This window comes from Nuphar pumila, chromosome 13, assembly GCF_984573655.1.
Source record: "Nuphar pumila chromosome 13, dmNupPumi1.hap1.1, whole genome shotgun sequence".
Taxonomy (NCBI): domain Eukaryota; kingdom Viridiplantae; phylum Streptophyta; class Magnoliopsida; order Nymphaeales; family Nymphaeaceae; genus Nuphar; species Nuphar pumila.
The window spans coordinates 102462485-102479192 of record NC_143261.1 but is presented as its reverse complement, the minus strand read 5'-3'; the positions used below and the strand labels follow the sequence as shown (position 1 = coordinate 102479192).

Below are 16708 nucleotides of genomic sequence, written 5' to 3'. Positions count from 1 at the left end.
ACAGAAAAATTAAGCCAATCAAGTCAATAGTCATATTTAGCATTTATTTTAATATTACTTTTTTCTCCCTTCTTTGTCCCTCTTCTCGGTTCAAAATGCGTACTGATACTAACAGGTAATCCCAAAAGAACACAGGAAAATGCTAAATCAGAAATTCTTTAACTAAACTAACAAGAACATAAAGTTGGTATCCCTCTTATCTGCCATCGTAAAAGCTAAAATTCATCAAATTATTATTTCCTCCTCTATCATCAGGCATCCATATAAGAGAATATGAATATGAGATAAGTAATACACAGTGATATGATTCCATAGCATCTAAAAGCATTTCCACAATAAAAGAACAATTGACAGGCGAAAAAAGGCAGCACAATAAAAATAGGATGATGAGACCAGTCAGGCTAAACGTATTGCAACAAGCCTTGAGAGATTGGTTGATCCAAACAGAAACATGGCCAAGGACGATGTATACAATAGGCAGATCAAATTTACACATACCGCCAGAAAGCACACTAGGAAGGTGTACCGAGTGTCTCTTGTCATGATCCGTGTTTCAAAACTAATTGCTAGTTGAGCAACTTTTCTCCCTTCTTTCTGCTCTCTCTTGTTTTTACCATGAAAGAATTTATCTATAGCCACCATACGGATTTTGATGAACATAACCATCCATGCCTATCACCGGATTGTAACCTGCCATGCCTGGACCAGAAGGTGACAGTCCTGCACCAGGTCGAAATTGTGCTCCTGGGCTCATGCCCATCGGTTGATTCATGCCAACACCATAAGTGCCCACGCCCACGCCAATGCCTTTGTCCATCCCCATACCAACATTTCCCAAGCCCAAGCCCAAGCCCAAGGCCACACCCATCATGGGGCGTGGAGGAGGAGCCAAACCTGTTGCACCAGCACGACCAATCCCTGAACCAGCTCCCATTGCTTTACCCATAGTAGAGGTAGAAGGAGCAGCACTTTTCTCTTTCTCCCTTCTCTTCTCTTTCCGATTAATAGAATCAAAGTCGATACCAATGTCTGCCAAGGGATTGATTTTTGCTGAAAGACCACCAAGCATCTGGTGTAAGGGAATATATTTTTTTCAACATAAAGAAGTAGAAGGGGAAAATATTTTGAAAAAAAAAACACAAATGTTATCAACCCCATATCCTGAAATTTTATTAGGCCTGTTCAGGACGAAAGAGCAAAAAGGAAAAGAGAAATCCAATTCGATTTTATTACAATATCTCACTTTCGATAGCATCAACATCTGAAATCTGATATTCCTTGAAGAATCACTACCACCTACTCAACCGAAATAATTTGTTTCATTATGTAAATTACTCATTTGCAAACAGTAACATGTAATCTTCGGATAGGAATATATTTTGGTTTCTCAATTTCAATTGATGCAATAAGTGAAAATCAGTGACTAAGCAGTACATGGGGCTGATCTGGAGAAAACGTCATGATTTCTTTTAGACGTGAGGTTAGATGACCCATGGACTTAGTCACATAAGATCAATTAAGCCACTTTAAGAAAGTTTGGTGGTGTTCAAACTTTTTATGTGCTAAAGCACTTAATTAGACAAAATGAAGCAGTTTGGGCTGACTCACTGCTACAACTAAAATGAAATATATATATATATATATACTTACGTCCAGATATATTCAGATCGACTAGTCCACGGCTCAATGTATCGGACCAAACTGCCGACTTGGGTTCAAATTTATCCTTCTGAGCCTGAGGTTTAGAAGTCACGTGAGTTGGACCAGCTGTTTGTGGAGCTGGTGTGACACTTGATGCTGACTGTGGAAGAAGATTTGTAAGGACATCACTACTTTTCTCTATCTGCAGCTGAGGTTGTGGTTGCGGCTGTGGCTGCAAATATGGCTGGGGTTGTAACTGTGTCTGAAGCTGGGGCTGCAGATATGGCTGAGGATGTTGCAGTTGTGGTTGTGGTGGATGCTGTGACTGTGGCTGCAGAGATGGCTGTGATGGTTGCTGCAGCTGTGTTGTCTGCAAATATGGCTGTGGAGGTTGCCACAGCTGTGGCTGCGGCTGCACATACAACAGTGGTGTTTGCTGTAGAAGTGTCTGTGGCTGTAGATACTGTTGCAGTGGAAGCTGTGGCTGCAGATATTGCTGTAGTGGAAGTTGTCTTGGTTGTTCAGTGGGTGGAAATACGGGGTTTGCTTGAGGTTGGGCAGTGGTTGGAGTGTAAATGGCTTGAAATGACCCATTGAAACCTAAATCAGTGACGGTCTCCACCTTAGGTGCTGAAGGATGAAGAGACTCTGATCTTTTCCTTGGAATTTTAGCTGCAAAGGTAGATGTAGGAGCAGAACTCTGCGTCTGAGAGGTCACTGACTCTTGAGAGTGTGTAGCCTTGAATGGAGAATCCCCAAAAGGATCCTCGTTGGGCTGTTTAGAGCATCAGCTATAGATGATTAGTCAAATAAATGCAAACAGTGTACAGAAAAAATACACATGCACAAGTGATATAAATAGCACAATCCAAACCAAGAAAAGAACAATCTAACCCAGGTGATTTAAACATAGCAAAAGATAATGGGATGACTGACCTAATGGGCTCTGAGGAATAAGTTCCAAATCTCAAATGAAACAACTGGGGCTGGACATGAAGAAATAGAAGTTGGCATTGCATTTCAATAAAACTTGCTCACAGTCAAAGAGTGCAAATTGTCATAAATGTCTAATTGTTGCACCAGACTAGGGATTGCAACACCTTAAAGAGTAAGACAACGTGGTTTTTCCGTTGTTTAAAAAAGTTTGGTAATATCCCCTTCGTAGAAGACACAAAAAGGAGTCTCACTGAGTCAAATATTTGACTAGATTCCATACGAGGCACCCAACCCAACCCTAGGCACATAACCAGTATTAGTTGATCAGCTTTGACTTTAGAACTTTGTGTGCATTCCTTTTCTTTTTTCTTTTTTGGTAATGGAAGAACAAATAACATTATCATTTAATCCATGCTTCATAGACAAAAATAAAGAATCAAAATATGCAAAGAAACAAATAACCATACCCGACCGAACGCGGTGGGTGCAGGTGACAGAGCTTCAAAAGTTGTCCTAATACCAGGACCTGCATATGGATCTGCACCAGAAGTGGCAGTATAGGAAGCCACTGGAACAATGGCCAATGCATTTTGTGAACTAGGATCCATGAGTGAACCAGAAAGATCCCCTTCTGCACCAGTAGCAGAAGTTGAAGCACGAATAAGTTCACAAACTCAGGAGCTTACGACCAATAAGCAGAATTAGTGACTTTACATTAACAGGTACAGCTGCATAGTGAATCACACGTGATTATAACCAAGTTTAACATGATATATGTCATCATTTTCACTGATTTTATCATGACTCATTTTTACTTCTAAATCAATGATTCTTGTATACACTGATCTCACATTACACATATTTTATGCTTGTACTTAAAGAAGTGTCCTTTGAGTTTTTCAAACAAAAAGCAGCTGTCCCAATGACTAGTCAATTATTATAACCACAAAGTCCACGTAAAGAAAATGTTTCCTACCCTACAGCCAGGGAAGAATTGGATCCAACAACATTAGGTGGCATTATATGACAATAACCAGTTAACCACATTTACATATGTGCTAATGCAACAGGCCCTCTGGAAAATCTTGAGCTCCGACATACCACTTGAAATATTCCATGAGAACCTGGGAAGAACCATTCATGATTAATTTGAAAATCATTATGAGGAACCTCTATTCAACTTCTCCATCTACACAAAAATGTCACAGACCACAAGAAGTCAAACAAGAAACCCAGTTTACATGGCTGAGTCAATGTCAAGCTAAGTTTCAGAGTAATTGATTGCAGTTGTTTGCATTCAAGTTCCAGTAATCATGTGTAAAGACTTTTACACGGTTAAAGAGCAAAATCAAGAACACAATAATACTCCAAATATGAGATGATTGACCAATTCACTTAGGGCTTGTTTGATGGCTTGTCCAGGATTGGACAAAATGAACAAAAAAACGGACAGAACACTGGTTCTGTTCATTCCGTAACAACTGCACCAAGTCCAACATTTGTTTGAACCGTACTTGGATCTTGTGTTCCAAATGTCCGTTGTTTGGTGATGATGTGCGGACAACTTAGACAGACATGAATAATGGGTCAGATTACTTCGTTTTGGATCGCATGACTCGATCTGTCCATCATTTTACATGTTTTAACAAGCTTATTATGTATTTTTGGCCCGGATATGGATCCAATTACGAGAGTATATCTAAAATCCAGAAGCTCACCAGCCTTCTTTTCCTGGATCCATCTGATATTCTCATTGTAGAGGAAAAACCCAACAAACAAAAACACAAAGAAACACAGCAAGCACTGGAATTGGGGTTCTCCCACTCACAGTCTGTATGACCTATTTACACCGATCCTTGCCATAAGACACGTTAATAACAGGGATTTTTAATCACAAATCCCTGCAGCAAAATACATTAACAGTAAGACAGTATTCAATATAAGTCCCTGCAGCAACACGGTTTAACAGCAAGGAAATTCCTCAACAGCAATTTCAACATAATTACCCATTATAGCTGAGGATTCCTCTACTGAAATCCCAACAGAAATTTCGTGTTAACATGGGATTCTCAATCGAAATCCCAACAAAATTTACATAATAACAGTAGAAAACGTGAATAATATTATGTATAAAATTTTCAGTATGAAACATGAACAACAATATATTTATTTTTCAAAAAAAAAAATCAGCAATACTACATTTTAGCAGAAAAGCACGTCAATAAGAAAGGTTTATCATATTCTAATAACAGAGGTTTATCAACAATGATTTCAGCAGAAAAAAAAATCATGTTATAATATGAACATGAACCACAAGATATTACGAAACCCCAAAACCCAACTTTCTATTTTGCTTAAAATCAATCCCAAAAACAGAAATTTTCAAATATAACCATAAATCAAAACCCCAACAGAATTTTTCCGCATGGTTCCTACTCCCACCAGCGTCTCCCACATTGTCCAAACAACACCAATCTTGCCCCTCCACGATGGTGGATTAGTGCAGATCTTCCCCAGCTTCCTTGGTTTTCAAACGTGAGGAAGGAGATGAAGAGGGGGGGGGGGGGAGGCGGAAATGACCACCCACCGGTGGTGGATCAATCTCAGCCAGAGAGAAATCGGCAGAAATGAGGAGAGAATGGGAGAAGAAGATGAAGGTGAGGGAAAGACGAGGGGGGAAAAGGGAGTTGTGTGCTTCGTAAAAACGAGAGAAGAGAGAGGAGGAACAGAAAACCCGTGTTTCCCCACCGCAATCCCCCACCGCGATACCCACGACGGTGGCTGCGGCCAACGAGCACATCGCCCTGATCTTTCCTGCGGAGAGAGAGAGAGAGAGAGAGACGGGTGCCCCGGTCGATGCACCTTTTTTTAATTTGTTCTTATCATCCTTGTTATTTTTGTAACAAGGGGGAGGCGGAACGGTGTTTACACGGTATTTTGGACGTGACGGACGGCATTCCGCTCATCCGCCACGTCCCATGTTTGTTACAAATTGTGTGAAAATAGTGCTTTTCATCCCGCGTGACAGGCGGGACGTGCCATCAAACAGGCCCTTAAGTCAGGTTCCAGTTCATAAATTTGCAAGAAACCCCATTCTCTGGAGATTAAATTAAGCAATGTTTTGACTTACCATGCTCACGTACATATTCATAAGTTTTGAGACAGATAGGTTGCAAGTATAAGATATGTATTTTAATTTGCAAAAGCACCATCCATAACTTTCCCATTTTATAAAGGTCAGAAACAGGCGTACACAAAGGCTCCTTGTTGTGGTATTACAACCATGGTAAAAGATGACTAACTTAACCATAGGGTACCTTGCAGCAGAACTTCTATGACAAAAGCAAACTAGCCTAAATTGCATTATAAACTAGTTTCTTTACCAACAGGTTTGGAAGAAACTCAGGGAGCTATTATTGGAATTATGACTGAAATTTAGATGCAACAAGGTATGATGATGATAATGAGGGGTGGAAGGATGGTGTTATTTAATTGCGTAGACGGTATAAATGGACATGGCGGCATGGATGAAAGGAGAGAAAAATAACTGAACTATTAAAACTTAATAAAGATCCCATCCAAATGCAGGGGTAGCAAGAGTATCTGAAAAATATAAAGGTCATGAACCAATGACACCAAACACAGTGGCAAAACCTGTGTACTATGTCACAAGGATACGGCCAACCAGGTGCCGCACCAGCGTCGACGCAACGCGGGTGCGGGTGCTGAAAAGAAGTCGTTCATGGATCTGGATCCAACCCGGATCCGAACATGCCATCATGCTATGTTGTAAATTTGGTTATTTATTAAAGGGTATTTTCGTACCCTAATGATTGTAATCTCTCTGATATGTGTTACTGAATACAACACAGTCACGTATGAAAGATTTTCAGCCGTGAACTTCTGCAACCCCTCTTCTCTATCATTCTTCTTCTTCCCTCTGCAGGTCAATCTGGAGTTCTCCTTTTAACATGGTATCAAAGCTGTGTTAAAGTTGGGCCTAGGATTGTTTTTCCAAAAGGTATGTCCAAAGAGATGATCTTAAATTCCAAGCCGAGAAATCTGCGTTTTTCAATCTGCGTTTTTCAATATGCGTCTTTCTCTAAATCTGTATCTGCGTTTTTCCTTAAATCTGTGTGTTTCAATCTGCGATTTTCTCCATCTCCTTTGCCGTCTCTGGTAATAACTCGAGATCCTCTTCTTGTTCACTTCTTTCTTGCTTAGATCTGATTCATTACTCTCTAAAGAATCTGTTAAACATTTTTGAATCTTCTTTCTTCGGTAAATCTAGAACGTCTCTTCATATTTGAAATAGCGATTCTTTCTCTATTTTCTCTTGCTGACAATCTGAAAATCTTCATTTATCTTAAAAGGTATCATCGATCGGATCCTGATATTTATCTGAAATACCTTTTGCTTTACATTCATTATCTTTACTATTCTAGATTACAAAGTTTCTTGAAGTCATTTTTTTATTCAACGAGGGATTTTATCAATTTGGGACTGATTCAGTGTAGTGCTAAGACCTCTCATGTTCTCTGGTCACGTCAGGATATAATATTCCTATCATAAATTTCTGCAAAAAAAAGATCATAAATTTCTGCAAAAAAAAGAGAGAATATTAAAAGTGGCTGATTCTTCCGTATACTGAATCTGGTCCAAAATTCTTCCCTCTTATTTCAACATCATTTCCTTATTGTGTCCTTTTCAAATGGATTCTTCCTTCCCACAAATGGGTCTTTTTTCTAACTTCCTTAGCCAACTAGTTTATGAAAAGTTAAACAACTCCAATTTCTTGACTTGGGTACTAAAATACCCTTCACACAACAAGCTAAATTACAATGAACCATTAATGAACATGTGACTAAACAAACTCGAGTTGGGTCGGGATCTCGAATCCAAACCCATATATGAATGATGACTTCTTTTTAGAAGATGCTCAAAAAAAGAAAAAGTGGACGTAGGAGGTAGAGGAACTATACAAGCATTATTCGATACTTATGAAAGGGAAGAGATAGATAAAAAAATAGGGAGGTATTTTTATTCTAGTTTACTTCCATGTAATGCAACTAAAAAATCCTTATTGGAAGGATTTAATTACTTCACTAAAAATTGTAACTTGAGTGGTTATATACCTCCAAGCTCAGAAAAACTATGAACAATTCTTGCAGAAGAGATGGAAAATAGTGAGATTTGCTAGAGATTAAGAAATTTTCATGGGAACAAAATAGAATTTCCATTGTTTATGATGGGTGGACGGATATCCAAAGGCATCCACTGATTAATTTCATTGCTTCTTCGCTTAATGGGTCAGTATTCTTGAAAGCAGTTGATGTACTTGGGTAATATAAAAATGTTGAGTATTTGAAAAGGTTGTTTATAACAGTAATAAAAGAAGTAGGTGATGAAAAAGTAGTGCAGATCATCATAGACAATGCTCTAGTGTGTAAAAGTGCAACATTGAGTTTGGAGAGTATCCTTAATTTTTTGGACTCCCTATGTAGTACATAGCTTGAATCTGACCCTCATACACAACTTCAATCTGACCCTCAGCTTCAATCTGACCCTCAAGAGCATCTGCAACCCAAAAGAGAAAGAATATTCACCTACATATGCTCTATGTTCATGGATTAAGAAAGTAGAAAAAGATGTCAAAACATTAGGATTTTTTTTGTCAATCATATCATGCTAATGCCATATTTAATAGGCATTATGATCTAAAATTGTTAAAGGTTGTTGAAACACATTTTGCATCCGTGATTGTGATGGTGAAAAGAATTAAGGAAGTCAAAAATGCTTTAACTAACATGTTGATTAATGATAATTGGACATTCTATCGTGTTGATAATGGTATCAAGGCCCAAGAAATTAAGAAATGCATTATTGATGATGAGTTTTAGAATAGAGTCTCGTACTTTCTTGAGTTTACGCAATCCATTTGAGAAATGTTGAGAGAAGTTGACCAAGATGAGCCTATGCTTTACAAAGTTTATGAAATTTGGAATAATATGATTGAAAAAATTCAAGATGCAGTTTTCATCCACGAGGGAAAAGATCCTGCACTTTATGATTCTGATTTTTTTAATTATATATATTCAATTTTAGTGAAAAAACAGGATAAAAGCAACACTTTTTTGCATTGCATGGTGCATTCTCTCAATCCCAAATATTATGCAAAGTGACAGGAATGAGGCGTTGGTTGTGTCCCTCCAAATCTAGACTCAGTTTCCTGGACCGAGCCTTATGCTCGTGACACCCAGAACTATCAAAGCATAAGAATATGTGTATGACAAGACTTTATTGAGAATATATTATGGGCATGCACTACTAGTGAAAGAGGAGGATATAGATCCTATTTTATGTCACATAGGTGCGGATGCGGATGCGGTACTTTAAAAAAACTTGGGTGCGGGGATGAAGGAAGGATATATATATATATATCTATATATATATAATTTTTAACATTTTTAAGGTAACACTATGTGTATTTGTGTGCATTTATGTATTTATATATATAATATATATAAAAATGGACTTAATTAGGGTTAACTGAATCTACTTTTGGATAGAAATGGACCTCAGTGTGGTTGACTTCACCTAACATAAAGAAAGCTATGTCCAAGTGTCGCACCTGCCTAGGTGCGGGTGCGGTGCCCTGTTAGAAGAGTCCATGTGATATAGATCCTATTACATGGTGGTCAACATATGGATCAGAAACACATCTTCTTCAACGTTTTGCATTAAAATTGTTATCTCAACCTGCTATATCATCATGTTGTAAAAGAAATTAGAGCACATATGCCCAAATCCACAACATCAAGAGAAACAAACTCACCAGCAAGCGTGCAGAAGATTTAGGCTTTGTTCATTCCAATGAGGAATATATGTGTTATTTTTTAATTACTCTCTTAGTTATTTGACCATTTATTAGTTTCTTCATTTAAATATGCATGCATTTAACATTTTTAAATTTTAATTGTAATGCAGATAAAGATCATTCAAAGTTTGGGATGTAAACTCAGAGGAGTGTGACTTGGAGGGAGAGCATGATTTCACCACTATAAACATGGACCTAACTGAGTTTACTCTTCCTTCTTATGATGAACTTGATGATGAAGTAGAAAATTAATAGGATCATTACCTCATCGTCATATACACTGTGTATGATATACCTTTTGTATGCAATTATGCATTGTTTGCTTCTTTTATTAGTATAATTTACTTTTTTTCTATTTGACTTGTTTGATTCTTGTTTTCTTAATTCACTTAGCGTAGCTATAATATATTTAGGTTGATTTAATTGTGGTGTTATTTTTTATTGATGAAGAATAACAATTGTAGATTATTAATTTGATTTATGCATGATGAATTGATGATATGATAGTTGTTTTTATTTCATTAGTGTTAATTTAAAACTGTTAAATTATATTTATATATATACCCTCCATGCACCCTCGCACCCAAGTTTTTTTAAAGTGTTGCATCGCTGCATCCGCACCCGCATCTATGTGACAGCCTAGTAGAGTATTGGTTATGAGCAAGGGTAGTATCAATGGTTGAAGAGGGAGGAGAGTTCACTGGTGGTGGCAGGAGAAAGGGGAAGGGTGGTCACTAGTGGGAATACAGGGAAAAGGTGGTGGCATTGGTGATGGGACTGGTGAAAGATGTGAATAAGAGGTGGAAGGTGGTGGTTAAATGAAGAATGAAAGATAAATGTGGATTGGGAGGGGTGCAGTTAAAATGGACATTCTAAAATAGAATACATGGCAGTTTTTGATGAAAAAAACACTTTGGATCTCATTGATTAATAAAGGAAAGACTAGGGCATGAATTTAAAGTTGGAAAAAAATAGGAGCCTTATTGATCATTGGCAAAATTATACATGCCTTCTTGAAAATTTCCTCTTTTCCTGTTTTCCATGTTTGGATTTTAAATGCCAAGGCCAGATCTCACCCATCTAGCTAATAAGTTCAAGAAGAGCTCAATGAATACAGGTAGATGGTAATCAGTAACATCCTGATGCTATTGATGACCTCTCTGAATCATGCAGCCTCTATTATGTATAATATCATGAGGAAGCCAAAATTGAGCTTGTTCTGGAACCAAAGAACACAAAACATGTTCAGCTAGATACATCAAAAAATTGTAGAAGGAAAAAGATGAATAAGACAAAGACAGACAGGAAAAAGATGGATTACATGTGAACTCATAAATAAGTGATCGAAGCTAGTTAAAATAAGCAAACCCAGCTAACACACAAAGGAACTAAAAGCAAAATCCACATGCCACTTGGTTAAGTTCAGCCAGTTCAGCTAAACCATTTCACGTAATTAAGTCAAGGAAACTTGATTGTTAGTTAAAACAAAGTCCATTAGTGTAAACTTTCTTTGCAAACATTGACTCGGCCTTCACGCCACATCATTAAAATAATAAAAGGAAACTGAAGGAAATTAGCATTTTATGCTTTGAAAGCAACAAGAAAAATCCATCAGGAAGCACTTGTTTAGAGAGCATGACAACACAAGAAAATCAAGATTAATTACATTACCAAGCAAAAGAACCACATTTAATTGCTGACCTGATACAGATCCCCGAGGATCAAACTCATCTACTTCACTGACTTCCTTGCTCACAGGAGCAGTACTTAGAGGAGCACCAGTAGTGTTCTGAGTCTGACTTATACTTCCAAGCTGAGATGATTTATGCACGGAGCCTCCTAGACACCCCCCATTCCTTTAGATGAATAAATACACACGCACAACACTGTTAAATAAGTTCACAAATCCATGTGGTGTTTCCAAAAGATACAAATAGATATCCACACAGACCTTTCATCATGGGCACCGCTTTGAGCATCAGCAACAGCTTCTTCATATGTTGGAGGTGCACTATGTTGCGAAGAAGACTGATGCTCTAATTGCCTAAGGAAAACAAAGTTAAGAACTGAGATCAACTTTACCATAAGAAAATCTACACTGGAACTTAGAGAAACAAAATTGTGCTTCACAAGAGGAGCAAGAAATCAGGTTCCAGGACTTGCCCTAAATCACCTTTTATCCTGAAAATGGTCATTACCCCTTTCCGTGCAATTTATGTACCAAATCCCATGCACATATAAAAAAATACCTTAACCATCAATTTACTGGAGATAAAAGTTAGACTAGAAACTCTCTGAAATAGGTTAAACTGTTAAAGCACATATCAGAATAATTACAGTGACCACCTAATAATCATAATCAAGAAAAAATTTGTTGCAAGAAAAGTTTCAATTGAAAACAAAAATGAAGTTGAAGAAAGACTGAAATCGAACACAACCTTTGGTCAGCATTTTCACTTGAGCATGTTAGAACATAACCATAGACAAAAGGATAGATACCTAGAAGAATAATTGTCATCCTCATCATATGACCGGTTTCTTTCTCTATCGGAGCTTCTACTTCTTGATCCAAACTGATAATCATCACTGCTGCGACCTCTATAATTATCATCTTTATAGCCATCTCTGTTGTAGTGTTCATCAGAGTCTCGACCATAACGATCCCCATCCCGATAATATGAGTCACCACCCCTTCCATAACGGTCTTCATCCCTGTAATTCCAGTCTCTGTCTCTCCCATATCCATTTTGGTCTTCATCTCTACTTCCATAGCGGCTTTCAAATCTATCATCATCATAATGATCACCATAACCCCCTCCAGTACCTGAATAAGAACTTGATTTGTGTATTCCACCAGCTGAAGATGCACTACGGTACCTACAGATGACAACCCCAATTACAAAAAGAACCTATGAATTTTGGGCACCTCTTAACAGGAAATCACTCATAAATGAACTCTTATTTCCAAATATCAACTCACTTGTCCCTGTTAGCATAAGCCTTCTGCCTGACTTCCTGTATCCTTTCCTTATCATTCACAAGTGCAACAAGACTTTGAGATTTCTTTCTGACGTTGTTCCCTTGGTCTCTTCCATTCGAATCAATATACCGAAAATCGGACAAAGCCTGCAACATGATGAACACTTGGCAATCAACCATCACAAATGCTAGCAGAAACAGTCATTCCAGATCCAGCATGAACCACCATGCCTAGAACATATTAGCAATCAACCATAACAAACGATAGCAGAAGTGGTTATTCCGTATCCACCCAGACCCATCATGCTTTGCAGAAGACAACACAAATTCAGATTTTGTGATTGAATGCAGTAAATAAGTAAAGAATTTACCGATATTTGGTAGGCATGCTCTCGGATCTCATCTATGACTCGTTCTGATCCATGTGCTACCAGATATTCAAGAACAGTCAATGCCTGCAGCTCAATATAAATTAATACCCACTTAGTGAATGAAGAAGAGCATAAAAGTAGTTGCCATCAATACATCCCACTTCAAAACCATGCATCATACCTTGTAGACATGCCGCCAATTCTTCCCGGTGTCATTCAACCTCTTCCAAATGATGGCCATGACCATCTGATACTCATTGCTGTAAAGTGTAAATGGAATAAATTTTACAACCAAGAGACAGACCAAGCAAGTGCCCAGAATTAGAGTTGAACTGTAAAAAACTTACAAGTTTCGGGTAGCCTGTGCTATATCTGCCAAATGTGATCCATGAGGCCCCCAAGGTTCATTGCTAGTTGCATCAAGAATCTGCCAGGACAAAAAGTGAAAAAGAAAAAAGATGGGAAAAGGTGCATTGGCCAGGACTAGCATATCAGGCTGAACTACAACATAATGTAGTATATGAAAAATTGGTATTTTTCAGTGCAAATACTAGCCATTCCAACCTTATGTAATCATTCTGCGGGGGCACAATTTGATGCCACAAAAGTTTAACGGGAAAAATCCAGAATCACAAACAAACGAAAATAATATACTCACTTTCTGTTCAATTCCAGGGACCTTCAAGACCTTTTTGTTAACCTCTCTCTTACTGCAAAACAGAAAATAAGGTGTTAATTCTTTGTTAATGATGTCTAATTAGCTCATTTCTTCAGTAACAGAGAAAACCTATTAAAAGTAACTACTTACAGGTCCCTGACAGTTTGGTCCAAGGCTTTTTTCATCTTTCCTGGAGAATCACCCTGATAGCACTCTTGAAGCCACAAGCCCCCCAAAACCAGCCGTTATAACTCAGATCTTGCAGACTATTCACCTATCTCAGAAACCACAATGCAGTCAGACATGGCTCATGCATGAAAGGTTCAAATTCTACCATGCAGAAGCAAACACATTAGAGAACATAACAAATGGAGAAGATCAGTATTATAAATCTGTTTAAGAACATTTCAATAACATAAAACAGAAACCATAATCCTATGCAACCCTTGAAGAAAAAGGGAAAAAGAGAGAGCTACATGCAACTTTATATATTAACCAGAAGCGAAGCTTGGAACTTCAATCTACAGGATGTAATAAGACCTGGCACCGGAATGAAGCTAATCAAGATAATCCCAACACGACTACATAATCAACACCATAAATTCAAAGTTCATATAAAACTAGCTCAACTTCAACTCATTGACAAGCCCATACTTTTGATTTTGGTGAATTCTGATTCAGCAACGTCTAAATAACATGGTAAATGCACCTTAAACAAATAAAGAATCCAACTGATATCAAAACGCTAGGGCTACGCCTAAATTGTCAAACAGATGCACGAAAATTAACACCACAGTTTCTTATAAACATTCGGTTACACTCCAGTGACTAATGGAGAACAGTACACCCCCTCCAAAACTAGAAGAGTGCATCTTAAACTTGATAACTGAGAATTTTTCTTTCTTGTTGGGAGAAGAGAAAAATGAGAACAATTCAATACCCAATTCGGATGGTGACAGTCCTAAATCGATATATAATTTGCATCAAAACGAATCTAAAGATCGCACAGATCGAACGACCGCCATCAATTACGCGATCCCTAAACCAAATATAATACACAACGGCTAGATAAATAACCTGTACACAAACGATTTGCAAGTCCTGGAGCATCCAAATTTCTTATTGATCTTCTGGCAATTTCTCTTCTAACTCACCGTCCCCACAAAGCCAAAACGGAAAAACTTTTCCCTTCGGAGCCCCTTCTTTCTCACGGCACGAAAATACCGGCTACATAAAAGTTCACGAACAAGGCATAAACAGGCTGACAATAAGCAAATCCACCTCCACAACGACTAACCAAAAATGGAGAAGAAAAATCGATAGTTTTTACGGTCCCCAACATCGAAAAGATCAAAACAAGAAATAGAACTAAACCTTCAATAGAAAACAAACAACCGAGATTCAGACCAGCATTTCTCCAAGACTAAAAGAGAACCAAATTCAGAAAATTTGAGCAAGAGAATATGAATCAAGAGATTACCTGGAGAGCGCGCCAAAGGCAACACCGAAAGAGAGAGAGAGAGAGAGGTCTGTGCTTCCCTTCTTTCTTCCTCTCTCTTCCCTGAGTTTCTTCCCTTATTTTTTTCTTCCTTAGTTCCTAGTTTGACGTCCAGAGAGTTCTGAGGGCCACCCCCCACCCCGACCCCCCAAAATCACCCAACACACACACTCTCTCTCGACTGCGCGGCAGTCTATTCCCCTCCTCCCGCTCGCATATAAATTTCCTTTTTTTTTGCAATACGAAGAAAATGTAATAATAATAACAATTGGACAAAATTGAACACCGTAACTCCCGCGTTTCGCCTTTGGTGTATTCCTCTTACCTTATTTATTTATTCATTATTATTTTCCATAATTACAAAGTATTTTTATCCAATTTTTTAACAAAAATGGCTGTATTCTTTTACCTGAGTCGAAAACATTTAACAAGAATACCATGCAGTGACCTAAGTGGCAGTTTCGTCATTGACTCTGAACTTGGCACATGAGGCAATGAGGTTCTCAACAGTATAACTGTATAAGTGGACATGGAAAAAAAATGAGGCAGTCAAATTTGAAATTTCATTTGAGCTCGTTTTGCCAAAACTGCATTTTTTGGCCTTGTGATTATAGAAATAGAATGCATATGATTTCAAACCAAACATGATGGAGTTCACCTGTCATATAATATCATATCTAACTAGAAGCAAGCCAATGCCTTTATATTTTACTTAAACTAATAATAAGTCAAGATTCGTTAGCTGCTTTAAAGGAGTGCAAAAAAAGAAAAAAAAAAACTTTCTTCTGGAGCAATTTGTATTATGCCCTACGTAAAGCCTGGAGGGACAAAAAAGACACCTCTCCCTGTTGGGACTTGGGGACACAAGACCTCTCTTGTTCCTGGTATTCCTGTTCCAAAGTGTCGGAGGGGTGTTTTGGTTGCACGTCTCGCAAAGTGTCGAGGCTATTCTGGTCATTGTGACTAACAATGATTGAGGAGGTTAAAAGTTAAAAAAGAGCGGTAAGAGCGACTAATTAATTACTGACACAGAAAATTTATTTTGCGTGTCTGACGGAGCTTTGTCGTAAAACTTGACGCCGTCATCTCATCGAAGAAAGAGAAAGAGCCGCCCCGTATAAAGCCTGTCTGCTTTTGACACCCCAACATCCGCATCGCCAGCCGTGAACTCTCCGTCACTTTACCCCTAAAAATCAAAACTACTCCTACTTTTTGTCATCAATCACAAAACTGCCATATCTAATTAATAATCAGACTCGGTTTCGGTTTTGGTGTTCCTCTGTCCGAATCTACGTCCCGCTCCGTGACCCACAAATTTTGAACTGTTCATACGTACATGTACATCTGATTAGTGTATATACATCGTAATTGGATTTGTATTCGACATAAGCTCTATTAATTCGTCTATGAATCTGATCAACCTATATGCAATTGTTTCCAACCCAGGTCCATCCTAAGCATAGGTCCACAGGGAGATTAAGTCTCACCAACCTTTCTATGGGTGACCATTATCAGATAGTCATTCAGCAACCTTAATAAGTGTCGAGCTAATAATTACTAATTTGGGCTGTAAATAGATCAGGTATAACCAGCTTTCAGGTGTCGAACTCAATAGGATCCAGGCTTGAGCTTAACAAGATATAGGTCCAACTAGCTAATCAGGCCAGACCCACAAGATCTCGTTACTGTAGGGTCCTAAGTCTGAGTTATTAGAAATTAACATTTGATTAGTCTCGTTTTTAACTGTA

General features: G+C 38.1%; 1 protein-coding gene across 3 annotated transcripts; it reads right to left on the bottom strand.

The window, feature by feature from the left end:
• Window positions 1-214: 214 nt before the first annotated feature.
• On the bottom strand, window positions 215-15107 carry LOC149819536 (clathrin interactor EPSIN 2-like). 3 transcript variants are annotated; one of them, XM_089985739.1, is made up of 15 exons: window positions 14943-15090; window positions 14540-14689; window positions 13613-13736; window positions 13463-13514; window positions 13152-13231; window positions 12986-13064; window positions 12805-12888; window positions 12435-12580; window positions 11954-12331; window positions 11628-11654; window positions 11406-11498; window positions 11156-11310; window positions 3045-3208; window positions 1651-2416; window positions 215-1050 (listed from the first exon to the last, which is right to left on the bottom strand). In XM_089985739.1, exons 3-15 carry the CDS (start codon window positions 13645-13647, stop codon window positions 626-628), a joined length of 2484 nt encoding a protein of 827 aa, XP_089841865.1. In that variant the 5' UTR covers window positions 13648-13736; window positions 14540-14689; window positions 14943-15090; the 3' UTR covers window positions 215-625. The 3 variants fall into 3 exon arrangements, with proteins under 3 accessions (XP_089841865.1, XP_089841864.1, XP_089841867.1); XM_089985738.1 differs by lacking the exon at window positions 14540-14689 and having other exon boundaries at window positions 14943-15102; XM_089985741.1 differs by lacking the exons at window positions 11628-11654; window positions 14540-14689 and having other exon boundaries at window positions 14943-15107.
• Window positions 15108-16708: the final 1601 nt, after the last annotated feature.